The following is a 27,644-nucleotide window of genomic DNA, read 5'->3' on the forward strand; positions in this document are numbered from 1 at the left end:
GACTCTGCTGGTTTCTCTTCCGAGCACTTCATCTGGCATTTTCTATCCAGTTGTTTATGGTTTGCTTCGCCAACAGGAAGGTCAATGCCTCCATGGTGGGGATCTTGCTGGTTTTTTTTTTTTTTTTTTGCTACTGAATCCATAGTACTTAGAGTAGGGCCTGGCTAACGCTCAATTCTCTGCAAGTTGCTGCTGCTTATGGGAACTGACCCCCTTACTTGCAGAGGGCTCTGCAGGCCTGCAGCAGAAAGGGATCTGACTTTGTTCCCTAAACCCCATCATCTGACCACGCCATACAGGAGCCGGGCCTCGGGCGGGCCTCCTGCAGGCCCCAGCCCCAAACGGCCCCCCTGGGGAGCTCCACGAGGCTGCCCCTCAGAGTTTGATGGGGGCACCGAGCAGGCAATGTGTTTTCACTTGTGTGAGTCTTAACTTCTCCATCGCGTAACATGGTTTCAATTCTGCTGAGGTGCCCTCAGGGCTTCTGGCACCGGGGACATCTGGGGAAAAAAATGTAGCGAAGAAAAACAAACTGGCTTCCCTGAGTAGCTCCAGCTGGTAATTAAGATCCTTTTCCAAGACTCTGACTTTGGGGCCAGCGAGGACCGGCAGAGGGGCTTCTGAAGACATGGGCTTGAACACACACCAGTCCCAGAAAATACCTGGTTCTGAGCCTCAGGTTCAACCAAGACGGACAAACCCCCTACTACGTGTCTGCCATTTTTTACTGCGCAAGAGCTTCACGCTCGTGTATCAGCTTGTTGGCTTGGTATCTTCCCTGGGGTGTCCCAGACATTTCAGACCCCGTGTGCCCACGACAGAGATGGATTCTCCATCATCCCCGGGTTGCCCCCTGCAGAGGATGGCACCACCACCCCTGGTCAGGTCAGGTCAGGTCAGGCCCGGAGTCCCTCTGGACTCCTCTCTCTCCCTCACCCTCCTCTCCAGCTCATCAGCAAGGCCTCTCAGCTCGACCGCCTTCCCGAAGCCCACATCTTACCACCTCAATCCAACCCATTTTTCTCCTTTTGCGTGGACGACTGCAGTCATCTGTTTCCTGGTTATCCTGTCTCTACACTTCCCCTCCTGCTGCCCATTCTCCATGCAGCGGCCAGAGTGGTCCCTTTAAAACAAAACCCAGGTCACGTGGCCCTTCCTGTTTCCGGCTCCCTCGCCCCATGCTTGTCCACAGCACTCAGAAGAAACTCTGCATAAGCTCGTGTCTGGCCCATGCCTCCCCCTCCAGACGCATCTATCCCAACAGCTGCTCCCTTGCTTTCACCCACTCACCCTCATCGCGTGGCCTTCTCGTCAATCCTAGAGTCCAGCACAGTGGTTCTCACCTCAGGGCCTTTGCATCTGCTGATCCCACCTCCTTTGATTTCCACCTGGCTGGCGCCTGTCATCATTCAGGCCTTGGGTCCAGTGCCACCTCCTCAAGACATCGTCCCTGGCTCCCTTGGGGATGCTGCTCCCCACCCTCCTTCCTCGCCTGCGTCACTCACTATCACATCTGACTGTTTCATTTCCTTCAGGTCCTTTCCACTGTCACAAACATTCTCAGTTATGGTCTTTATGGCTGTTTATTGCCTGGTCCTTGGGGATTTGGATTGAATCAGGCAGACAGGGTCCCTGCTCTCTTAAAAGTGACATTCTAAGGAAGACACAGGGAAAAACAAAATCTTTCCTGGGCTTTTCAACTACAAGGGCCAATGATTTCCATTTATTTTTTTACTTATTTAGCTAAGGCAAGTTGAGTTTTGCTTGCTACAATCAGATGAGTCTTTACTACATTAGACTTCATAAATGCTTACTGAATTTAATTGCCATGAGTTTTCTTTTTCCATCAAAAAATTTAAATTTGCTCTTTCTTTTTCCCCCTAAGACATGAGGGGGTCTTTGTAAAGGGAGTTTGCACATTGCTTTTGACTAAGGAGGTAGCTGTGGGCCTTGATGCTAGTGGCATTCTCCACAACTCCAAAATTCTCTGTCAAAGAGTTCTCTCTTTAAAAAAGATGTTGGAGAGAGCATCAATCCCATTTCACAGATAGGAGGACCGAGGCCCCAGTGGCTTGCTCAGACTGGGTAGAACGCAAGATTGATTGTTTAAGCCAGGATTTCTTCTTCTGGAACTCCAGGACTGCAGACCAGAAAGGAGAACCTGTCTACTTTCCTGACGATAAGCATCAGTAACACTCTGGCCTGGCCAGGACAAATCTGGAATTTACAGCCTTCATATTTTTATGTCGCAGTTGAGTCCCCAGGGATTTTCCAGATTCTAGGAAAAAATATTCCTAGTATAAATAGAATTGTTCTTTCTACAGTTTTACTTTAGGTTGCCTTTATTTTCCAATCTGTTAAACCAATAATTAGAAAGTAATCACAAAGCCAGAAGATTCCCATATTAGTCCTCTTAGCAACTGAAGACCTTTCCTCACCTTGGAGAAAGCTGCTTGCTCTTTCATTAGGAGTAAATAGTGTGTTGTATTTCCCTCCTTGTTTTGGCTACCAGGAAGCTCAGGGACAGACTCTGAACTTAATTGCTTAGTTAGCCTGAGCCAGATTTTTTTTTTTTTTTTGTACAATGCCTTACCTTTGTTCATCGCATGGCTTTCTGTTCCTTTGCTTTTGCTTTAGTAGCTTTTTTATTTTTTTATTTTCGTCCATGGCATGTGGAAGTTCCCGGGGCAGGGACTGAACCTGCACCACAGCAATGACCTGAGCTGTTGCAGTGACAACATCAGGTACTTAACCTGCTGAGCCACATGGGAACTCCTAGATAGGTTTTCTAATTGAAATTCTTCCCCAATCTTTCAGACCTAGGCTGGGTATAAACAAAGGAACTAAATTTATTTCTGAAGCTGCTCTCCCCTTTCTCCCATCTCCTTGCTACTTGCTTAGGGGCACAGGAGCAGATACTTCAAATCAGCGTGGTCCCACTGCTCACTCTCTCTCTCTTTGTAAAACATGTTTTCAGGGGAATGTAAATTGTTTTTAAAAGCTTCCATCCTGGCCCATTGCTGATTATAACTGACCCAGGGGGATCTGTACTAATTTGCTTTAATAAACTTATTAAATAGCAAATTTCAAGAGGAAGAAACTACACAGCCTTTATTGGATTAGTAAGACTGCCAGTGGACATCACCCACAAAAGCAGAGAGAAGAGCCCCTTCCCTGCATGGAGCAGCCAGGGAGCGAATCCGGTCAAGTGTGTTTCCAATAAGACGTGGCTGGCCACAGTTTCGTGCCTTCTTGAGGGTTTCAAATAAAAGTTTCTAGCCTCCAAACGCTAAAAAAAAAAAAAAAAAAAAAAAGAAAAGAAAAAAAAAGGGAGAAAAGGAAAAAGAAAGGCAGTGTCTTGTCCCCCAAACCAGATGCAGGTGATGAAATACAGTGGCAATGGAATAAAATAAGCAATCAAGCAACTCCAAACCTCCAGGTCATTGAAGAACAGATGCGTGTCTGCAAGGCTGAAGATCATTTCTTCCATCATCAGGCCGATGCGCACGGACGTTGTGGTGTCCTGTGAGGAAGACAAGGATGAAAGTGGGGCTGCCGTCATCTCCGCCTCCCCCGGCCCACCCGTGATGGGGGGTTTTGGTCCTTCCTCATCTGCACAACTCACACACTGTCCCAGTGTGTCTCTCTCGGTGGGGTCAGGGTGATAACGTTACACAGCTTCCGAGATGTCGCTGCCACTTCATTGTTTCTATTTAACCCTCTTCCGTGTTATAATCTCTCCCCAAATACACCCCTGGAATGGCCACTGCGTTCCGTGTTGCAAGAGCCAGCAAAGGCTGTAATAAAGGAAAAAGCCTCTTGAAAGATGTGTATTTCCAGGGAGGCTGAGAGAGTCCGGAAAAAGCAGTATAACTATGTCCAAATTACTGAGATGTTGCTGAGAGCTGGGATGTTGCTTTTCTCTTTACAGTATCGCTCTATGGGGCTGCTTTCCTCCTCTGGTTATTGAGAAAACCACTGTTATCTAACCTGAGAGGATTCACTATAAAAACAAACACACAAACAAAACCCACTATAATACATTCATATCAGGGAAAACTAGACAGCCATTAAAAAAATGGAGTCAGGACTTCCTGTTGTGGCTCAGCGGTAAGGATCCTGACTCGTATCCATGAGGATGCGGGTTCAGTTCCCGGCCTCGCTCAGTGGGTTAAGGGTCTGGTGTTGCTGTGAGCTGTGGTGTAGGTCACAGATGTGGCTCGGACCCTGCATTGCCGTGGCTGTGGGGTAGGCCAGCAATTGTAGCTCCGATTGGACCCCTAGGCTTGGCAATTACCATATGCCACAATGCCTCCAATGTCGGCCCTAAAAAGCAAAAAAAAAAAAAAAAAAAAGACTCATGCTAGAACTCCTGACATGAAAGAAACATCCAGAAACACAGTATTAAGGAACAAAAGCAAGTTGTATCACAGTATCACAGTATAGTGAGTAAAATATAATGTACTGTAATAGGGTCCATTCTCTCTCCCTCTGCTCTGTCTTGGTCTCTCCCTGTCTTGTCTGTCTCTCTCTTTCTTTCTTCCTTCCTTCCTTCCTTCCTTCCTTCCTTCCTTCCTTCCTTTCTTTCCTTCCTTCCTTCCTTCCTTCCTTCCTTCCTTCCTTTCCTTCCTTTCCTTCCTTTCCTTCCTTTCCTTCCTTTCTTTCTGTTGTCTTTTTAGGGCTGCAACGTCAGCATATGGAGATTCAGCGCTAGGGGTTGAACTGCCAGCCTATGCTACTGCCACAGCAACATGGGATCCGAGCTGCCTCTGAGACCTACATCGCAGCTCATGGCAACGCTGGATCCTTAACCCACTGAGTAAGGCCAGGGATTGAACCTGCATCCTCATGGATGCGAGTCAGATCCATTTCCCTTCAGCCACAACAGGAACTCCAGTCCCTCTGTTTTCTATACACATAGTGTGGTAGACTGCATTACTCTCCACCCATATTTGGAGTCCCTTCTTGAAGAGCTTCTTCCTACAGGAGGCTGATACACACCAGGGCTTGGAAAACTATGGTTCATGGGCTAGACTTGACCTGCTGCCTGTTTTTGAATAGCTTATGATCCAAGAGTGATTTTCATACGTTTGGACAGGGTGCTGCCTATGGTTGCTTTTGTGCCTTAAAGACATAGGTGAATAGTTGCAACAGATCCTGATGGATCCTGAAATATTTTCTATCTGGCCCTCTGCAGAAAAAGCCTGCTGGACTTGAGACAGATGCTCCCTGTTGAACTCAAGTATGAACATGTGACTTGTTTTGGCCAATGAAATGGGAACAGAATTTACGTTTCACTTCCGGTTGGAAGCTTTAAGCACTACTGCATGGCTCACCATGCTCTCGCTTCCCACTGCACAGGACTCAATGTTTCAGGTAGAAGCTACTCGGTCAGCTTGGGTTCCAAGCTGCAACAGACCACACACCACGATGGACACGTACCATAAACGAGTAGATGAGATCTGGGGGATGTTTGTTATCACAGCATAACCTTACCTATCCCAACTGATACATGTGGAAATAATGAAGCATAATGGTCCTCAACCCAAGCTGTACACTGTGGTGGTCTGAGGAATTTAAAAATCCTGATGTGCAAAGGAAACCATAAGCAAAACAAAAAGACAGTCTATGGACTGGGAGAAAATATTTGGAAATGATATAGTGGACAGGGCTTAATTTCCAAAATATACAAACAGCTCAGATAAATCAGGAGTAAAAAAACGAACAACCCAATCGAAAAATGGTCTGAAGACGCAACAGACATTTCTCCAAACAAGACATACAGGCAGCCAAGAGGCACATGAAAAGATGGTCATCATGACTAATTATTAGAGAAATGCAAATCAAAACTATAATGAGGTACCTTACCACCTCCCACTGGTCAGAATGGCCATCATTAAAAAGTCTACAAATAATAAATGTTGGGGAGGGTGTGGAGAAAAGTGAATCCTCTTACACCATTGGTGGGAATATAAATTGGTGCAGCCACTATGGAAAACAGTACAGAGGTTCCTCAAAAAATAGAAATAGAAATAGAGTTGCCATACGCTCCAGCAATTCTACTCCTGGGCATATACCCAGATAAAGCTAAAATTTGAAAAGATACATGCACCCTATGTTCGTAGTAGCACTATTCACAATAGCTAAGACATGGAAACCACCTAAACCTTCATGGACAGATGAATGGATAAAGAAGATGTGGTACATATACACAATAGAATATTACTTAGTCATAAAAAGAATGAAATAATGCCATTTGCAGCAACATGGATGGACCTAGAGATTATCATACCAAGCAAAGTAAGTCAGAAAGGGAAAGACAAATTCCATATGGTATCACTTATATGTGGAATCTAAAACATGACACAAACAAATGTTTTTTTTTTTTTTTCCTTTTATGGCTGCACCGTAGCACATGGACGTGCCTGGGCTAGGAGTTGAATCGGAGCTGCAGCTGCCAGCCTGTGCCACAGCCACAGCAACTCGGGATCTGAGTCACATCGGTGACCTACACCGCAGCTTGTGGCAATGTAGGATCCTTAACCCACTGAGCGAGGCCAGGGATTGAACCCACATCCCCAGGAAACAGTGTCAGATTGTTCACCAGCTGAGCCACAATGGGAATTCCCAAATAAATTTATTTACAAGACAGAAGCAGATTCAGAGACATAAAGAACAGATTTGTGATTGCCAAGGGGGAGGAGGTTGGAAGAAAGAAGGATTAGGAGTTTGAGATGAGCAGATGCAAACTAGTATATACAGGATGGATAAACGGCAAGGTCCTGCTGTCTAGCACAGGGGACTACATTCAATATCCTGAGATAAACCATGACGGAAAAGAATATGAAAGAGAATATACATGCATAATTTTTAATTTTTTTTGCTTTTTAGGGCTGCAGGTGCAGCACATGGAAGTTCCCAGGTTAGAGGTCCAATCAGAGCTGCAGTTGCCGGCCTACACCACAGCCACAGCAAGGCCAGATCCAAGCCATGTCTGCGATCAACACCACAGCTCAAGGCAATGGTCAGATACTTAACCCACTGAGCGGGGCCAGGGATCGAACCCTCATCCTCATGGATACTAGTCGGGTTCATTACTGCTGAGCCATGACGGGAACTCCTGTATATGTATAAATGAGTCATTTTGTTGTACAGCAGAAATTATACAACATGGTAAATCAACTATACTTCAGTAAAATTAAAAAAAAAAATCCTGATACTCAGGCCAGTCATTCGGATCAATCAAATCCGAATGACTGAGGGTGGGGGGGTCCAGGCATCAGAAAAACTGAAAGCTCCCCACCTGATTTCAATGTGCAGTCAAGGTTAAGCAGCACTGGTCTAAGAGGAGAGGTATCACTTAGTCATATTCCTGGGTAATACTGATCAAGCATTAACTCATGTAACGTCCACAGCACTCTTGGAGGTGAGCCCTCGTGGTTTCCCCATTTTATAGATGAGAACACTGAGGCTCCCTTGAAGGTCTGGCGCAAGGCCATACAGCCAGCAAGTGTTGGGATTGGAAGCCAGGTAGCCCTGCCTCAGAGAGGAGGCCTTGGAGGGGTCCTTGTACTGTCACTCCATGTACCTCTTTTCTGGGTTGAATTTTTCACCAGGAGGCTGTATTACTGCTATTATAAAGATAAATAATTGGAGTTCCCGCTGTGGCACTATGGGTGAAGAATCCAACTGCAGCAGCTTGGGTCACTGCAGAGGAGCAGGTTTGATCCTCTGCCCGACGCTGTGGGTTAAAGGATCTGGTGCTGCTGCTGCTGTGGCTTGGATTCGATCCCTGCCCCAGGAATGTCTATATGCCACAGGGCGGCCATTAAAAAAGAAACGAATTAAGGGCATAAACCGTTCATGACCCTTACGAAAAAAAAAAAAAAAGAAAAAAAGAAAGAAAGAAAGAAAAAAAGAACCAATGATCTCAGCTTCACACACATAACTGTGAAGAATCAAGGCCAGGAATGCAGCCATTAGGTGAAACACCTCATTAGGGCCCCAAGAGCCAGAGCTTAGCACTTTGGGTCCTGGCTGGAAGTCGTGGGGTAGAGTGATCCATGAAAAATGAAGAGAAAATGGGGAAAACAATTTTTTTCAGGGCAGGCCGGGAATTGTTGTGTGACCTGGGAAAAGGTTTTAGGGTGTTTCCACGCATTACTCATACCCAGACCATTTCACCTCTGCAGAACGGCACTTTTTTTCTTGGCGAGGCTGTTTGTACACCTATAACCACCTATGACCAGCCCTCCATGTACCAGACAGGAAGCAAGAGGGTGCCATCAAGACTCATATGTTAATAGGATTTATTTTTTTTTAAAATGTCAAGTTTCAGGGCACTACACAAAGTAGGAGAAGTAATTACGGTAGACAAGATGGCTTACCTGTGAAAAGTGTGCAGTTGTACGAAGGCAAATACTCCATATTGATCAAGTTGAAGCGATAATTCATTGACACTGGGAGGATGTGAAGGGAAAGCCTGCACGTGTGTGTGATGGAGTCAAGGGTGAGAAAAGAGAGCTAAAGTCTTGGAGTTCCCGTCGTGGCTCAGGGGTTAATGAATCCGACTAGGAACGATGAGGTTGCGGGTTCGATCCCTGGCCTCGCTCGGTGGGTTAAGGATCCGGCGTTGCCGTGAGCTGTGGTGTAGGTTGCAGATGGGGCTCAGATCCTGCGTTGCTGTGGCTGTGGCGTAGGCCGGTGGCTACAGCTCCGATTGGACCCCTAGTCTGGGAATCTCCATATGCCACAGGTGCGGCCCTAGAAAAGGCAAAAAGACAAAAAAAAAAAAAAAAGAGAGAGCGAGCTAAAGTCTTATCTTCTAGATGAGGAAGCCAGGTATCATGATTAAGACAGAAAAAACCCTCAAGAAGGGGTCACAGAAGTAGGTTCCTCAGAAACTGGGAGGTCAGTACCAAAAGAATCAGCAAGACTTGAAACTTGTTGCCTCTGTGCCAAAAAGAGAGGATGGGGGTGGGGAGATCATTGGGGCTGCTGTTTTTTGTAATATTTTCCTTTGGAGAACTGTATGAGTTTTAAACTATATGCATATATTTCTTGGATTAAAAAAAACGAAATTAGGAGTTCCCATCATGGCGCAGCAGAAACGAATCTGACTAGTATCCATGAGGATGCAGGTTTGATCCCTGGCTGTGCTCAGTGGGTTAAGGATCCGGTGTTGCCGTGAGCTGTGGTGGAGGTTGCAGATGCAGCTCGGATCCCACATTGCTGTGGCTGTGGTGTAGGCCGGCAGCTGTAGCTCCAGTTTGACCCCTAAGCCTGGGAACCTCCTCCCTATGCCGTGGGTACGGCCCTAAAAAGCAAAAAAAACAAAAACAAAAAACACTAAAATTATGAGTTCCCTGGTGGCATAGTGGGTTAAGGGCCCAGGGTTGTCACTGCTGTGACTCAGTCGCTGCTGTGGCATGGGTTTGACCCCTGGCTCTGGTACTTCCCTGTGCCATAAGCACGGCCAAAAAGAAACTAAAAATAAAGGAAACATACTTAAGTAATATTACCCTAAAGTAAATCTTACCCTAGAGAAAAACCCACATATATGAACAAGGGGCGTGTAAAAAGATGTTCATTACAGAACTGTTTGTAAACAGCAAAAGACTGGAAACAATTCAGTTGTCCAGCTAAAGGAGATTAGAGAAATAAAATGTGGAATACTCAGACAGTGGAAAACTAAATTCAGTGGGAAGAAATGAACCAGATCTCCACATATTAACACAGACACATCAAAAAAAAAAAAATACTATTGAGTGAAAGCAACAGTTTTCTGAAAGGTATGTCCTGCATGTTATTACCATTTCCTGGGAACATAGAAAATATTCCTACATGTTTTTCATGGGCACTTATATATTTGTAAACATCTGCGAAGATCTATCCAGAGTCAGAATAGTAACTCTTTCTGGAAAGCAGAGAGGAGGGGACAGAGGAATCAGAGGGGATGATCAAAGTGAACTTTAGCATGATCTAGACTATTCTAAAAATTTGTATTTATTTGTTAAAAAATTTTTTTGGTCCTTTTGTCTTTTGAGGGCCGCACCTGCTGCACATGGACATTCCCAGGCTAAGGGTCAAATCAGAGCTGTAGCCGCTGGCCTACATCACAGCCACAGCAACAGGGGATCCAAACCTTGTCTGCGGCCCACAGCTCATGGCAATCCCGGATCCTTAAGCCACTGAGCGAGGCCAGGGATCGAACCTGCATCCTCATAGATAAACTAGTCAGGTTTGTTAACCACTGAAGCACAACGGGAACTCCTAAAGAGATTTTTTTTTTTTTAAAGAGAAAGGATTTAAACATTTCTTGTACAGTTAAAAACTGAAACAAAAATGTAAAGACACTCAAAAGTTTCTAGGAGAGCTTTACAATACCTATCTCCTCCCTGAACGTTCTCTTATTTCAGCTTTTCCTAAAATCTGCTTGTGTGCTGCCTCTTAGTTTGTTTTAAACTGCTTGGGGAGGGACCTCTTTCCAAGGAACTTGATAAAAACTGGTTGTGGGGGTGGGGGTGGAACGGTCAGGAATAGCTCAAGAAAAGAGCACTGTCCCACGAGTTAAGTAACGAAAAGTGCTACTGAGGCCAGGCCACTCTATCCAGGTAGACAAGGTTTCTTCAGGGTTGCAAAGACTGAGAAACCAAGAGGAAAAAAATTGGTGGAGATTCAGCATTAATTAATGTGAAAGACAGTGTGAGCAGGGAGGGCAGGATGACAGCCATGGGTTTTGTCTCAGGCTGCCCGCTGAATGCGTCCCTAATGTGCTCCATAAACCACCATCCCCACCCCCACGGCCGGGTCTGTTGGCTTAAGTCACCCTGTGACTTTTTACATCCTTTTTTTCCACTGCATTTTCAAATCTGGTGTATGTGACACCTGCCACATTTCACGTCCACTAGGCGCTTGTGGCTCGTGGCTACCATGTTGGATAGAGCAGTTCTACACCCTTCACCCCCTGAGCCCCAGACCACTGCCCCCACCCCTGGTAAAATAGGCGATTACTCCAATCTCATGAGGACTAGATAACATAATCTCATGGAGCCAAAAGAAGTGGCTCCTATCACCATTCTTTTATTTTTCCAAAATGTAGGTACTGTGTTTGTTTTTGTTTTTGTTTTCCCAAATGAAAACTGGTGTTGTAAACATTCCAACAATGCAAAGAAAGTGAAAATCACCTAGAACCTCAGTCTCCAGATCTGATCTCCATCTTTTCTGACTTAAAAAATGCCTCTCTGGGAACTCTTCTACTTACAGAAGCATATGCATTACTCAGAACTCATTGAACTATATCCTTAAAATGGGTGCATTTTATTGCATGGTAATTATACCTCAATAAAACTAATTTTAAAATATATGGACTTGGAGTTCCCGTCGTGGTGCAGTGGTTAACGAATCTGACTAGGAACAATGAGGTTGCGGGTCCGGTCCCTGGCCTTGCTCAGTGGGTTAAGGATCCGGCATTGCTGTGATCTGTGGTGTAGGTTGCAGACGTGGCTCGGATCCCGAGTTGCTGTGGCTCTGGTGTAGGGTGGCAGCTACAGCTCCGATTGGACCCCTAGCCTGGGAACCTCCATATGCCACGGGAGTGGCCCTAGAAAAGGCAAAAAGACAAATATATATATATATATATGTATATGGACACTAGCTAAAAAGTAAAACATCTCTAAACACAAGAATTTTTTTCAACAGGAATATGATTACAGTAAACCTAGTGTTTGTGATTTGCTTTTTTCTTTGTTGTTTAGTTACAAAGGTTATGCACCCTCACTATAAAAATCTCAAACATCCTCATGGCTTGGAGGGGGAGGACCCTCCATCTGACCCAGCACATCTCCCAAGGAAAGCCTAAAACATGGGAGTCTTCACGCCACGTTCTGCAGCGAATAAAAGGCTCCAGATTGACGTTGCAGTGAGGGCTACATGAGACTGCGCATGCGTAAACTAGCCCATGGGGCCGGTATGCAACAGGCGCTCCCTAAGTATCCGTCCGTCATTGTCAGAAATCCCCTAGGTCGCTTCTTTGCACCCTTAAGCCAGAACCTGTTGCTGTAAACCCAGCAGGAACACCCCAAATCAGAGGGTACTTCATGACAGATGTACTTTGTGAAAGTACTATATTTCACATACAATCCATTTTCTTCAGCATCCCATATTCTTCGGATTAAAAAAAAAAAAAATCAGTGGTTAATTTCTTAAACAAGCAACAGCCGAAACTGATTGTGCTTAAAAAACAATCAATTTAAACCAGAATGGAGCACTGAGTAAAGGGAGTGTTTCCAAAACAGGCTTCACTTTGTAACTAGTCTGTTGACAGGACCCTGCTGGGGGCTGTTGGGGCTGGTGGGGTTTGTGTCTGACTCAAGAGTTTGTGGGTGGTTCTCGGTGAAGGTACAAATCAGACTAAGGCATGGTTGATTTTTTCCACGGACCCTAATGTTCTACAGATTTGTCAGGGTTCAGTGTTGATGACGCGGTGGGCTCTGCACGCTTTCATTTAGGAGGCTGCTGAGGAGGCTCTGAGCATTGGCAACCCCCTTGGAGGCAGATGCTGTCGATCTGGATGCGGCTCTGTAACCTGATTATTACGCATTCTTGGTGAGGGTCTCTTAATTACAGCAGGAGGATGGGGAAGTTCACCATCTGGGCTGCTCGGAGATCTGCCTTATGGATCAGTAAGTTATCTTGTGATGCGTGGCTTTATTTCTTGGATGGAGGGGAGAGGGTAAGAGGCTAGAAAGAACATTTTCCCTACAGTGAAATTAATCTGACGTCATACAAACTTGAAGAAAACGGAGTGTGGTGTCTTGGCAGTTTCAAAATCTGAAGCAAAGGTTCTTCAGGGTCAATTTAATGGATGGCAATTGTTTCCTATGAACGACCGCCACCGCCCCCAAATTTACAAGCCCACTAGTTTAAGCCGAATTCTTAGAGGTCTGTTTTCCAAATCCCATGGATTAGGAGATAACCATTTTTACTTCAAGAGGAGTCCAAGTTCTTATCAAAAAGAGGTTTTAATGAATCACTACTCTATTTGTCCATTAAAGAATCTCCTTTTCTGAATTTTCCCCGTTTTCTATTTCAAGCCTCTCACGCTTTTGTAGTAGATGGTTCTAAAGCATGTTTAATTCAAAGAAATGAGATCCACACACTGTATACTAAGAATCACAACCCTCTGAACAAAAGAAAAACACACCCGAATTCATTTTGAAATTAACTTTTGTGACTGTGGTCTTTTTTTTTTAACAGTTGGCTGGATAATAATAATAGCCAATCGTTACTGGCTACTTTGCAGTAAGTTGAGAGTGTGGGCTCTGAGCCAGATGGCTTACCATCAAGGCCAGTTCCACCTCTTACCAGCTGGATGACTTTGTACAAGTTACTGAACTGCCATGTGCCTCAGTTTCTCATCTATAAAACGGGGTTACTTAGCTCACAGGCTTACAAAGATTACATGAGTTTTTCAATGTGCAGTGTTTCAATCCTTTTAGTGAAAGGTCAATGATCAGCACTAGAAAAGAAAAAAAGAATGAAAGAAATACAAGCGATTCTAGGAGTCAGTAAACTGTGGCCCACTGCCTATTTTTGTAAATAAAATTTTACTGGGACACAACCATGCCTATTTTTTCACTTAATATTTATGGCTGCTTTTGTGCAACCACTGTGGAGTTGATGGGTGCTACAGAGCCTAGCCTAAGGCCTAAAATATTTATTAGCACTTCAGAGAAAAAGTTTGCCCATCTCTAGAATAGGCAAAATATCAGAGTCCATCATATGCAGTGGTGGTGAACTTCTATTTTACTTGGAGAGTGTGTGGGGGGGTGTGTGTGTGTTTGTGTGTGTGTTTATGGGTTGTCAGGGGGTGGGGACTGCAATTCAGGTCTGATCTGACTCCAGATCCCATAATCCTCATGGTTATGCCATGATGCTTTTTTTTTTTTTCTTTTTAGGGTCACACCCGTGGCATATGCAAGTTCCCAGGCTAGGGATCAAATCGGAGCTGTGGCGGTGGTGTCCACCGCCACAGCAACGCCAGATCTAAGCCACGTCTATGACCTACACTGTAGCTCATGGCAAGGCCAGATTCTTAACCCACTGAGCAAGGCCAGGGATGGAACCAGAGTCCTCATGGATACTGGCTGGGTTCATTACTGCTGAGCCATGATGGGAGCTCTTGCCATGATGCTTTGCCGCTCAAGTGCCTGAGTTCCGTGGCCTCAGCCACGTGACTGGGAAGAAGCGGTCTGCTGCTGCAGGACACCCCCCGCCCCAGCCCTGGCCAATGAATGTCCAGACGCATAAGCCCCTATGGCATCGGGTGGTCTCCACTTGAGCCGAGCTGTTGAGCTGTTTTCCTTTAGGAATCCCTGCTGTGAAGATCTGGATGGAGGCTGTTTGTGCAGAAAAGGGTTAACTCAGCAGGCTTGGGTTGCTCAAACCCTGCATGTGCCTAAGAAAGGTCAGACTTGGAGACCGGTCCTTGCCTGGCTCCTGGTAGATGAGCTCTGAGCCCTTGGGTCAAGCAATACTAGTTGGTCAGATAGTTTATGCTAATTGCGATCTAAGGGGAAAGCTTGCTTTTGTTCTGAGGAGCGGGAGGCAGCCTTGCAGGTGCTGCATGCCGGTCTCACTGACCCTGGACGCCAAGGCTCAGGTGAGTGTTCCTGGTTGGCAACACGTGGCATGAGCTGCCACACATCATTGTTGGGAGAATTAACAGGACTGTCTGTGCTCTCCTGGGAGAGGAAACCTGGAAGGTTGTGCCGGGATTTTTTTTTTTTTTTTTTTGCTCCTGGTGCTTAGATGTTATTAGCAAAAAGCAGCAGCGTCCAGAATCTCCCATCAGAAAATTTTGCCCACTTACAAATTCCAATGTATTAGTTTAATCTGTTATTTTCTAAACGGTGGCCATTCTTGTAACACCTCTGCAATGCGCAGAGCAGCCATGTTATGTCAACTTAGTATTTTCCTTTAATTCAGGGACCCCTCCCCCTACTTAAAAAAAACAACTTCACTGCATTTAGTTTAGCAAGAAATTTGTTTGTGACCATTGATGGCAAACCTAGTCCACTCGCCCTAACTGGACGTTAGCCATGAATGTAAGCAGGTATAGTAGTTTCTTATGGGCTGCTGGAACAACCTACCACAAACTCAGTGGCTGGAAACAACACAAACTTATTCTCTTAGAGTCGGAGCGATCAGGAGTCTAAAATCAAAGTGTTCCTTTGGGAGGTTTCAAAGGAGACCAGTTCCTTGCCTTTTTTAGCTTCTTTAGAGGCCACCTGCCTTCCTCGGCATTGGCCCCGCTTCCTTCCAACCTCGCACATCCTACCATCCACCCTCCTCTCCTGCCTCGCTTTTATTTTATTTTATTTAATTTATTTATTTTTTGTCTTTTGTCTTTTTGTTGTTGTTGTTGTTGTTGTTGTTGCTATTTCTTGGGCCGCTCCCACGGCATATGGAGGTTCCCAGGCTAGGGGTTGAATCGAAGCTGTAGCCACCGGCCTACGCCAGAGCCACAGCAACTCGGGATCCGAGCCGTGTCTGCAACCTATACCACAGCTCACGGCAACGCTGGATCGTTAACCCACTGAGCAAGGGCAGGGACCGAACCCGCAACCTCATGGTTCCTAGTCAGATTCGTTAACCACTGCGCCACGACGGGAACTCCCTGCCTCGCTTTTAATAAGGACCCTTGTGATCACGCTGGGACGACGGAAGCACACCTACCAAGGGTCTTTCGCTAAGAAAGGAACCATTCACAGGACCTGGACATCTCTTGGGGACCATCTGCCTGCCTGGTATGACGGGCAATGAGGAAGTTACAAAATGCTGCTCTTTGGGGTACATGAACTCACCCACCATGCTTTAAGGCAGTGGTTTTCAGCAAAGGTAGCACCTCCTTCTAGAGAGTAGTCTGGAAAGTTTGGGGGACATTTTTGGTTGTCATAATAATTGGGGGGAGTGGCATTTGGGAGTGTGTGATATTGTGAATAATAAGAGATACACATTTGATCTTTGTCCCCTTGTTTCTGGCACAGAGCTCCTAAAGCCCTTGGAATTTCTAAGGAAGCAACACAAGTGCCCACTGGCAATTGAGTGGATGGAGAAGATGTGGTATACGTACACACACACACTGGAATATTACTCAGCCATAAAAAGAATGAAATCTTGCCATTTTCAACAACTCAGATGGGACTAGAGTGTATTACGCTTAGTCAAACAAACTAGACTGGGAAAGACAAATGCTGTGTGTATTTACTTATATGTGTAACCAAAAAAACAAAACAAATGAACCAACATAACAAAAAAGAGACTCAGATACAGAGAACAAACCAGTGGTGGTCAGAGGGAGTGGGGTGGGGGTGTGGGTGAAAGAGGTGAAGGGGATTAATAGGTACAAACTGCCAGTTATAAAATAAATAAATCACAAGTAGTGTAATGGGCAGCACAGGGAATATAGTCAATAATATTATACAACTTTGGTGTGTAATCTATAAAAATATTGGATTGCTATGTTGTACACCTGAAACTAATATAACGTTCTAAGTCAACCATCGTTCAACTTAAAAATCATGATGAAAGTAAAAGAAATGTCTTTTGTTACTCATAAGCCCCTTTCAACCGCATCGGAGTTCATATTAATAAGGTAACTTTTGAAAAGCCCTAAAGTTGGGGACTGGTTGTCAGGGAAACCACCTAAGTGATTAGATGGTTGGAACTTTCAGCCCTGCCCCCTGGTCTCCCTCCAGGGAGGTGAAAGGGGTTGGCGATTGAGCTCAAGCTCCAATGGCCAACGATTTCATCAATCATGCTCGTGTAATGAAGCCTCCACAAAACCCCCAAAGGAGGTGTTTGGAGAGCTTCTGGGGGTGGTGAACATCTCCCCATGCTGGGAGGGTGGTGCACCCCAGTTTCATGTGGGTGCTCCTGTGCTCGGAACCCTTCTGGACCTTACCTTATGTTCTTCATCTGGCTGTTCATCTATATCCTTCATAATAATATCCTTTGTCATAAACTAGTCCACGTAAGTAAAGGTTTCTCTGAGTGCTTTGAGCTCTAGCAAATTAACTGAACCCAAGGCAAGGGGTCATGGGAACTGCCACTTTACAACCAGTTCGGAAGCACAGGTGACAATCTGGACTTGCAATTGGCATTGAAATGGGGGCAGTCTTGTGGGACTGAGCCCTTAATGAGTGGGAGGAATCTGTGTTGCTATCTTCAGGAAGACAGCATCAGAATTGAGTTAATTGCTTGATGGTGACATCACACATTAGATGGTGTCAGGGATGTAGGACAGTCATAGATAATGAAAAATTGTCCCATATCTCATGTAACTTTCACATCCCTTGCTGGACACTCTAGTTACAAAACCCTGTTTCTAATTACTGGAGCCTAGACTGTAATTCATGTCTTTACCTTACTCCCAAGGGATCTTTAGATCATCACTGAGAGAGGGAGGTGGTGCAGGAGGATGGAAACAAGCATATCTGTGTACTGGGCTATGTAGAAAGACAGCTAACTTCCCTGCCCCTCCAACGTTATTGTCCACACGGCAGGCAGATTGGGTGGCTCTTTTTAAAACAAAGATCAGAGCTGTCCCTCTCATTTGGAACCTACCAGCATCCCCTGGCCCTCTGAAGAAAGCCAACATCCTTTACTTCTCCATTGCAAGCCACCTGTCTGCTCCTTGAGCTCACCAAACTCAGGGCCTTTGTGCTTGCTGTTCCCTCTGCCTGGAATTCTCATTCCCCAGACACTTTCATGGCTGGCTCCTCCGTAACATTCAGTTCCCACTCCACCTAAAGAAACCGGGAGGCTCACCCTCCACTCATGCTACATCTCATTACACTGTAACTTTTTTTTTCTTGCTTTTTAGGGCTGCACCTGCGGCATATGGAAGTTCCCAGGCTAGGGGTCAAATTGGAGCTGCAGCTGACAGCTTATGCCATAGCCACAGCAACGCTGGATCCTTAACCCACTGATCGAGGCCAGGGATGGAACCCGAGTCCTCATGGATACTAGTTGAGTTCCTTACTGCTGAGTGACAGTGGGAATGCCTGTCACAGTTTTTAATGGCATTTATTATCTGGAGTGATCTTTCTTATAATTTTTGGTGCTTCTCTCTCAACCAGAAAGCAAGCTCTATGACAGCTACTGTGTCCTTTGGACCTGGAACACAGCCTTGTACACAGCAGATGCTTAGTTAAGTGGTTTTTTTTTTTTTAATAATTATGCCAAATGAAAGAAGCTAGATCTTATTTTTTTCAGTGAGATATTTTAAAAAATGAATACACTTCCTCCTAAAAATATCTTTTCCCTATTTTACAGAAAAATCAAGATTCAGAGCAATAAAGTAACTTGTCCAGGGTCACACTGCTAATAAGCAGCTGAGCTGGGATTCAGGACTACTTAAGAGACCAAAATTTTAACCATTTTACTCAGGAAATAGGTCTTCACAGGAACTAATAACACAGAATAAAGCACTTCATTAGAGAGAAGAAGCTTAAGGCAGACTGCCATCAGAATTTCTTTTGAGGAGTTCCCGTCAAGGTGCAGTGGAAACGAATCCAACTAGGAACCATGAAGTTTCGGGTTCGATCCCTGGCCTCGCCCAGTGGGTTAAGGATCTGGCATTGCTGTGAGCTGTGGTGTAGGTCGCAGATGCTGCTTGGATCTGGTGTTGCTGTGACTGTGGTGTAGGCTGGCAGCTGTAGCTCCGATTGGACCCCTAGCCTGGGAACCTCCATGTGCTGTGATTATGGCCCTAAACAGCAAAAAAAAAAAAAAAAAAAAAAAAAAAAAGAATTTCTTTTGGTAAATGCCTGATTTAAAACTTTCAAGATCTACTTTTAATGAAATGATGGGTCTATTTAATTACACTTCCCAAGCTGAGAAAAATGACAGGCAGCTGCCACGTAACAATATGAGCTGGGACTCTTTTCTCAGGTCTCAGGATGGCTGTCCCTTCTAATAACTATTGGGCCTCAGAGTGGATAAAAGAAGAGGCCATGGACTGGGGAAGGCTCTCCCCTTATTGCCTCTGAGCATTTGTGCCTCTCATTTCCTGGACTTGGCATGGAAGAGCAAAGTTACCCAGTAAATCCCTCACTTCTCAGCTGCTTCCCTCCCGGCCCCCCAAGCCAGGAATGGCTCTGCGGGAGCCAGACACTTGGGCTGAGATTGGAAATCTCTTCAGCTGGCCCCGAAGGGCTCTGAATCCTTTCCTGCCGCACCCCCCCCCCAACCACTTATTAGCAGCCATAACTTTTTAGGATGTCATCGTGTGTGTCAGAAAGAGGTGCGTTGTGGGAAGAGCCACCCTGGTAACCAACCTTAGGGCCTCTCTGGATCCATGAGTGTTATTACAGGCAAGGCTCCCCAAAGTAATTTTCAGAAAAAAACCAACTGAACAACCCAAACCACCGCTTTTCCTCAATACTATCTTGTTCTCATGGAGGTCGAAGGTCAGCTGCTTACGGGCGGGGGGGGGGGATCTCTTTCACCTTATGGGGGAGGGGTCTCAGGTGGAATGCCACGGTGGGTCCTTTGGGACGAGGAGGGGGCAGCCCAGTCTTTCCTCCAAGATGCCTCTATCCTGACATCCTACCTGGTAAACCCAGGTTCAGTGTCTCAAGTGGTCTAGTGTCTAACCCAGTTGTAAGCCCTCCTGGACCATTTGCTTATCTTTTTAAATTTTTTTTTGGCCCCCCTGTGGCATATGGAGACCCCAGGGCAGGCATCAGATCCAAGCTGCAGTTGCGACCTATGCTGCTACGGTGGCAATGCCAAATCCTTAACCCAGTGTGCTGGGCTGGGGATTGAACCTGTGTCTCTGTGCTGCAGAGAGGCTGCCAATCCCACTGCGTTACAGCAGGAACTCCTGTTTGCTTATCTTTCCTGCTCCAAACACACCTCTGAGTGCTCCCAGGGGGAGGCAAGTCTTGGTGCCTCCACACAGGCACTGGAGATTTCCAAACACTTCTCTCAGTGGGAAGCGACTTGGATGATGAAATCAGGTAACTCTGTGCCGTGTTCCTGGTAAGGCATTCTCTTAAGGAATGGTGTCTCTCAAGTAGGGGTAGGGGGATGGGAATTTGGGACACAGCCTTCAAATAGTCATGTAAGTTCATCCGTAGCTAATATTCAAGTGAGAACTCAGGTCCTTAGATGGTTTTCTGAGAATTTAGTAGCTTGGTTAATAGTCCACCTCACTAAGAGAATTAATTATTTTAAAAGAAGAAGTTTGGGAGTTCCCGCTGTGGCGCAGTGGGTTAAGAATCTGACAGCAGGGGCTTGGGTGGCTGTGGAGGCTCAGTGCAATCCCTGGTCTGCCACAGTGGGTTAAAGGATCTGGCCTTGCTGCAGCTGCAGCTCAGATTCAATCCCTGGCCCGGGAACTTCCATATGCTATGGGTACGACATAAATAAATAAAAGAAGTTTGGCCAAATTCTTTTTTTTTTTTTTGTCTTTTTGCCATTTCTTGGGCCGCTCCCACAGCATATGGAGGTTCCCAGGCTAGGGGTCCAATCGGAGCTATAGCCGCCAGCCTATGCCAGAGCCACAGCAACGAGGGATCCGAGCTGCATCTTCAACCTACACCACTGCTCACGGCAGCGCCGGATCGTTAACCCACTGAGCTAGGGCAGGGATCGAACCGGCAACCTCATGGTTCCTAGTTGGATTTGCCAACCACTGCGCCACGATGGGAACTCCATGGCCCAATTCTTTAGAAGACTGATGGGCACATGGACATTGCTTTTGTGTGTTTATAGAACATCTCTCTCGAATGAAAACCTGGAGCTTTCTATCAATCGGGATTGTTCAGCCTCAGCAGTGGGACATTTTGAGCCAGACTGTTGTTTGTTGGGGGTGTACTGTCCGCTGTAGAACGTTGAGCAATATCCCCAGTCTCTACCCATGAGATGCCAGCAGCATCCTTCACTGGGTCACGACAACCAAAAACGTCTCCACGCATGTGCCAGGAAAGCAAAATTACCCCGAGTGGAGAACCCCTGCTCTATATCCTTTAAAAATAATAAAAGCTTGTTTCTTAGCATTAATCGATCAACTTTGTAATTCTAGAGCAGGTAACCTTAGTTCTAAAATTAGTTTTCTAAGTAAGTGCTCAGTTAAATTAAAAAACAAACAGACAAACAAAACTGCACTCTCCCAACCAGCTGAGTGGAAGCACCATTCTCCTGTCTCAAAGGGCAGTGTGACCTGGTAGTTCAGAATCACCACTGCGGTCATGCACCTGTCTGCAAACTTGGGCTCTGTCCTTCTTACTAAAAGGTGTGTGACTACTAGAAGTCAGTCCCTGTGCCCCTTTCCCTGTATGACCATGTGGGTAACCCCAGCACCTACCTCCTAAAGTGATGGGGAGAGTAAGTGAACTGACACATGGAAAGCACTTGAGCATAGATGCCAGGCTGGGAGCAAGCACGCCTGGTGGGTCTGCCATCCTCATTGACAGAATCACTTCTCTGGGACCTCACTGGCCACACCCAGCACTTGCACTGGGCTATCCCTTTCTCAAGTGCCACCTGAAGGGGAGGCTTAGGGAGATTTGGGGAAGAAACTTGGGTTGGCATTTTGTGATCCTTATCTCAGCGCCCAGACCGCCACCAGCCAGGCTTGTGTCTTGGCGGGGACCCTGTCTGGGCTTGCCGACTTTTGCTGCAAAGGGCAGCCTTGCTCAATCTGGAGACGGTTCACAAATACAGGCAGCTTGCCACCTGTGTCTGCCTGGCTTTTCTCCTGTGTGGATCACCCTGATGCCTCGAACTGGAGGACAACGCACTTCTGCACCTATTCTGGAACTGAGACCTCGCCCCTTCTCTTTTAAGGAAAAAACACACAAATCCACAAAACCAATCAAAGCCATCGCACTGCACAAACCAACTGGGCCTTTAAAAAAAAAACCACTGCCAAGTAGCTGTTTACAAGCTGAACAAATAATTACTCTGCCACGAGGAAGAAAAGTATTAATTAAGGCTATTCATTAAATCGGCCTCACTATTCTGTGGGGTTTATCTCTTGAAAGTGTCAGCCAGAGGTTAGGGACGGATTAACACACAATGGAGGGCTTTGCCGTTAAATCTCCTCCTTGTGGTTAGCTTTTAATAATAAAGTTGTCATTAAAAGAAAGAATTTAATGGTTTTAATTGGGTTTAATTACTTGGAAACTCTTGGAAAACACATCAGCTTGTTTGAAAGAGAAAGACAAGAAAATGAGGGTTGTAAAGGAAAAAATAGGTTGATTCGCATGTTTAAACAGTAAAGTAAAAAAAAAAAAAACTTGGCTTCTTTAGCAGTTTCATACAAGAACACAGAAAATAGAAAAGACCTTCTTAGCTCAGCAAATCGGTCTATTTGTACTAACAAGAAGTTTACTGGAAAAAAAAAAAGAAACCAACCCACCAAAGGATAAATCATGTCATCACTGAATCACGAAAGAGTTAAATGGACTACAGGTGATAAAATCACAGTCAAATTTAAGAGAACAAAGAGGTCTAAACTGGTTCCTCTTTTGGAGTTTTATGCAACTACGCTTAGCTTTTTTCTTTTCATCCTTTGAAACATGTTCTTTCAGCTGGAGGTGTCTGGCGGCTTTAACAGCATTTTCCCAAGATGTAGATTTAAAGGCGAAAAGAAAAAAAAAAAAAAAAACACCCAAAACCATAAATGGAGCAGTGAACGTGGACCAGGGGGACCAACTGTTCTGCTGTGCCCGAACTGAGGGCCTTCCTGGGACTTGGGACTTGGAGTGTAAACAGTGGGAACGTTCCAGACAGACCGAATGTTAACCACGGAGCCACGACAGGAACTCCTATTATCATTATTATTTGCAGTGGTAATAATACTTCACCGTACCTTCCAAGAGACATTCTCACACAACTAGCAACATGCTTCTAAAGATGCAATTCTTTAAAAGACATCCATTCACTCATTATTATTTATGATTATATTTATTACTCATTTATTCTACTGTTTACCATATAGCAGGCACAGTTCTCTCTCTCTCTCTTTTTTTTTTCCAGGGCCTCATCTGTGGGCACGTGGAAGTTCCCAGGCTAGCGGTCAAATTGGAGTGGTAGCCGTCAGCCTGCACCACAACCACAGTAATGTGGGATCTGAGCCATGTCTGCAACCTACATCACAGTTCAAGGCAGCACCAGATCCTTAATCTACAGAGCGAGGCCAGGGACCGAACTCGCATCCTCATGGATACTAGTCAGATTCATTAACCGCTGAGCCACAATGGATCTCCCCAGGCACAATTTTCTAAGCGTTTTACATGTACTAACTCTTTCAATAGAGACCCTATGCAGTATTATTGCTATTGCACCCATGCTACAGAGGTGGAAACTAAGGCACAGGAAGGCAAGTGACTTGCCTGAGGTCACCTGGCTAGGGAGTAGAGCTGGCTTTTTTTTTTTTTTTTTTTTTAAGGGCTGCACTTGTGGCATATGGAGAGTCCCAGGCTAGGGGTCGAATTGGAGCTATATCCACGGGCCTACACCACGGCCACAACAACGAGGGTTCTGAGCTGTGCCTACAACCTACACCACAGCTCACAGCAACGCCAGATCCTTAACCCAGTGAGCAAAGAGCTGGCTTTGAATTTGAGCTGTTTGGCTCCAGTGCCCATCTCTAGGCCAGAGGTGGGTAAACTCTCCTATAAAGAGCCAGAGAGCAAATACATTGGCTTTGTGGCCTATCTGGTTTCTATCACACTCAACTCTGCTGCTGTAGAGTGAAAGCAGCCATAGAAAATACGTAAATGGATGAGCATGGCTGGTGTGCCAATAAAACTTTATTTAAACAAACATGTAGTGGGCCAGGTTTGGCTCATGGTTAGGCCAGTTCGCTGACTCCTGCTCTAGACCACTGTGGCGTACATACGGTCTCCTCCTATGCCAGGTCTCAGATGCTGAAAGTCTCCTGCTACATGGGGCTACATTCTAATGGAGGGGGAAGGCCATGAAAGACTTAAGACCCAAACAGTGACAAGTGTTTCGAAGACAAGGGAACTTGAAGATGTGCTGGAGGTGGAGAGAGAGGCTGGGTGTGTCTGTGTATATGCGTTTTGGGGAGAATGGCTGGAGATGCAGTGGTCAGGGAAGGTTAGAGGATGTGACAGCTGAGCTAGGGCCCAAACGAAACAGGGGAGCCAGTCATGGGATGATTAGATAGAAGAGCGAGCCAGCTCAAAGGCCCTGAGGCAGGAACAAGCGTTGTGTGTCTGAGAAGCAGCAAGAAGGCCAGTGTGGAGTGGGTACAAAAAGTGAGAGAGGGAGGAGAGAGCCAGGAGGAAGAATCTGCCAGGCAGTTCATTTTGGGGGTTGAAGGCCACGAGGAGGAGTCTGAACTTTGTTCGGAGATAACAGGGGAATGTCCTTGAAGCAAGGACAGGGAAGAAATCCGATGTATGTCTCAAACGGGTCACTTGGGCTGCCTTTGTGCCACTGTGTTGTCAAGGCCAACAAAGACCCAGTGAGTAGATACTGTTATCATACCCATTTTACAGATATGTCAGACGCAGTGACTCCTCAATCTGTTAAGGAACAGGACTGGGATTCGGCTCCAGGGTGGTTTACTCCAATTTCAACTTTCCTCCCTATGCCCCTCAGCCCCCCAAGATGCAACTTTTGCTGCCTGGACCGTCATCATCTCCCAGCCCAAAGGTGTGTGCTGAGAATCAGGAAAGTGAGGGCATTTGGCATGAGCCAAGCTGGCATGATTTCCATCTGCAGAGAAGCTACATGACTGACCCAACACTGATGGTGTATGGTGGTGTGATGAGCAGTGACAACTGTCCTATCAAATGACACCCCCAACCCCCCTCCCCAACAGAAAACCTAATGAACGGGAGGAGGGTTAGAGAGAACAAATCCATCTTTTTTGTGAAAACAATATTTTACTTTTTTAGAGCAGTTTAAGGTTCACAGCAAAACTGAGGAGAAGATCAAGAGATTTCTTATATATTGCCTGCCCCACCCATGCATAGCTTCTCAAATCCATCTTTTGAGGAGCAAGATCAATCTCCTTTGACATGGCGACAGAGCACTCAACACACACTCTGCTGGGCTCCCCAGCACCTATGGAGGGGCCTCAAAAGGAGCAGGAGGTCACTGCATGGGACGTCAGTTCTGACGGTGACATTTCCACAGGCGTCCATCAGGACGCAGGACTCCTCATCCCTCAACGCCCCAGCTTAGCTGTCAAGGTGCAGCATAACTGAGGAGGGCAGAAATCCATCCATCCATCCATCCATCCATCCAACAAATATTTACTATGTCATCTATGTGCCAGGCACTGTTCCAGGGACTGGAATGCAGCAGCAAACAAAACAGTCATATGAATGAATAAGGCAGGCTGAACAGGGTGGTATGTTTGATGGCAGGGCAGCTATATGGCAGGGGCGCCATTCCAGAGACCACCATGAAAGTGCAGCTTCCTACAGTTGGGCAAAGTGCATGCTGCACAGCTACGCCCTTCCAGGAGATGAGAAATATTGTGCAAAGAAATACAGCAAAGCCTTTGTGTTGAGTGGGTTGGGCCAGAGGTGCTACAATTCCATAGGGCAGTCAGGGAGGTCCTTGCTGAGAAGGTGGCATCTGAGCAGATTTTTAGGAGAAGGAGGAAGCCCTGTGGGAGGAGGAATATTTCAGACAGAGGGAACTGAGTGTGCAAAGGCCCTGAGGCTGGAGTGTGTCTAGCTGGGCTGAGTACCACTGAAGAGGCAGAGTGAGAAGGGAGGGGTCCTCGGAGATGAGGGCACAGAGCTAATGGGCCAGACCTTCGAGAACCATATCTAAGGGCATGGACCCTGGTCACTGGGCGAGTTTTTGTTTCAAGTGTTTATAGAGCACCTACTGTGTGCTGGATAAGACCAGACAAGTTCTTGACCTTCACACGGCGTACAACATACATGTGGAAGTGAGTGTCAGCTCTGCTTGTCTGCCCAGCATCCATCCACCTTCTGGTAAGTTAGGAACAGAATTTTATCACCCCCCCATCTGTGTCATCCCCAGGGGCCTGGCCCCATCGACACCCCCACCCCCGGCCCCCCACCCCTCCACCCCCATGAGTGACTGGCTCCCACCAGGCCAAGGAGAGCTTCATCTGACACTTAGTTGCAACTGTTGGGTGGGAAAGAGTCACTCTCTTTTCACTGGGGTATCCAGAGGGCGGGACGTTGGTCCTGTGCTGCTTGGGGGCATTTCTTCCATCACATGTGAAAAGAATGAAACATACCATCTGTTGATGCTGCTTGAACCTCTGGATTCAGCGGTGCTCCTGAACTTTTTGGTTATAAATGCCAATGAATTCACTTTTCTCCTTAAGCCAGCTTGAGTTAGGTTACAGGTGAAAGACAATTAATTTGACAGCTAATGGTGGGCACGTAGAATGTGCTCTACTAGAAAGCAGGGACGCAGTGAGAACTAAGACATAGTCACGAGCCCTGGGCTTGAGGCACTGGGCTGGATGGGAAGAGATGCGGCCAGTAGGTGATAATCAGTGCCAAACAGAAGAGGGTGCTAAGGGAACACACAGGAGGGACATCCAACCCAGTGTAGTCAAGGAGAGCTTCCTGGAGGCAGGGGCGACTAAGATAAGACCTGAATGCTGGGTAAGCAGTAGCTGGGCAAATGAGTGGTGAGTGAGGAAAAGTGTTCCCAGCAGAGGGAAGAGCATGGATAAAGGTCTGGAGGTGTGGGAGTCTGTGGGTGCCACTGTAAGGCTGTGTAGCCTAAAATAGAAAGTAGAGAGGCGAGGCGGAGAGAGGATGGAAGGAGGGTCCCGAAGGGTCTGGAAGCCAGCCCAGAGGGTTTGGGCATTACTCTGTGGATGAGGCACCAAAGACAGCAAGACTTACGGAAACTAAGCAGCTTCCTTAAATGAATGAAAAGCTGTGGTGAAACCTATGCCTGGCTGATCTTTCATTTTCCAACTCTTGGTATAAGAAATAGTTAACTTTCCCCAACTCTTCTTAGAGAGAGACAAGGGAGATAGTCATGACAGCAGATATCTAGCCTTGGTGTCAGGGATGCAATAGGGAGTGGTGGGGGTTGTGGCAAACTGGAGGCCACCCCCTCACCATGTAAAGGAAGCAGCTGCTACGGAACTCCAGCCAAGCGATGACATTCAGAATTGTAGGTGCAGTGTGGCCAGATCTTCTGATTTTTTTTCAAGAGAACCCAGAAGCCTGAATTTCTGTGTAAAATCTCCCAATTGATGATGTTTTTAAAACTAATTAATTTCTTTACTCCGAGTTGGCTTGTACTGTTACATTAGTTTTAGGTGTGCAGCACAGTGATTAGTATTTTTACTGATTATTCTCCATCAAAGTAGCTTTACATGATACTGGCTAAAATCCCTCTAATCTTCAATGCTGGCAGCTACTTAGACAAACATGACCAAAAAAATATGCTTGAGAGTCAGGTGTAGCCCGCAAGACCTCCCTCCCTCACAGTGGGAAACTGGGCACAGGGAGGAACTGGGGTTGGACTGAAGGTTTGAAAGCTGTGCATGGAACTCGGGGGCCTTGGGGTTGACTGTGGTTTGCTCGGGTGGCAGGGAGGCTTCCAATGGTCTTTTAAAAAATTTTATTTATTTATTTATGTTT

The 27,644-nt window shown here is 46.1% G+C and overlaps 1 protein-coding gene across 3 annotated transcripts in view; it reads right to left on the minus strand.

Moving 5' to 3' along the window:
• EYA2 (EYA transcriptional coactivator and phosphatase 2) overlaps positions 1-27,644 on the minus strand; it is a 278,029-nt gene that overhangs the window by 45,586 nt on the left and 204,799 nt on the right. For all 3 annotated transcript variants that reach the window (XM_047770951.1, XM_047770952.1, XM_047770950.1), the window contains one exon: positions 3,434-3,523. In XM_047770951.1, the coding sequence (XP_047626907.1) occupies positions 3,434-3,523 (90 nt within the window). The remainder of the gene's footprint in view (positions 1-3,433; positions 3,524-27,644) is intronic.

This window comes from Phacochoerus africanus, chromosome 3 (assembly GCF_016906955.1).
Source record: "Phacochoerus africanus isolate WHEZ1 chromosome 3, ROS_Pafr_v1, whole genome shotgun sequence".
Classification (NCBI taxonomy): Eukaryota; Metazoa; Chordata; class Mammalia; order Artiodactyla; family Suidae; genus Phacochoerus; species Phacochoerus africanus.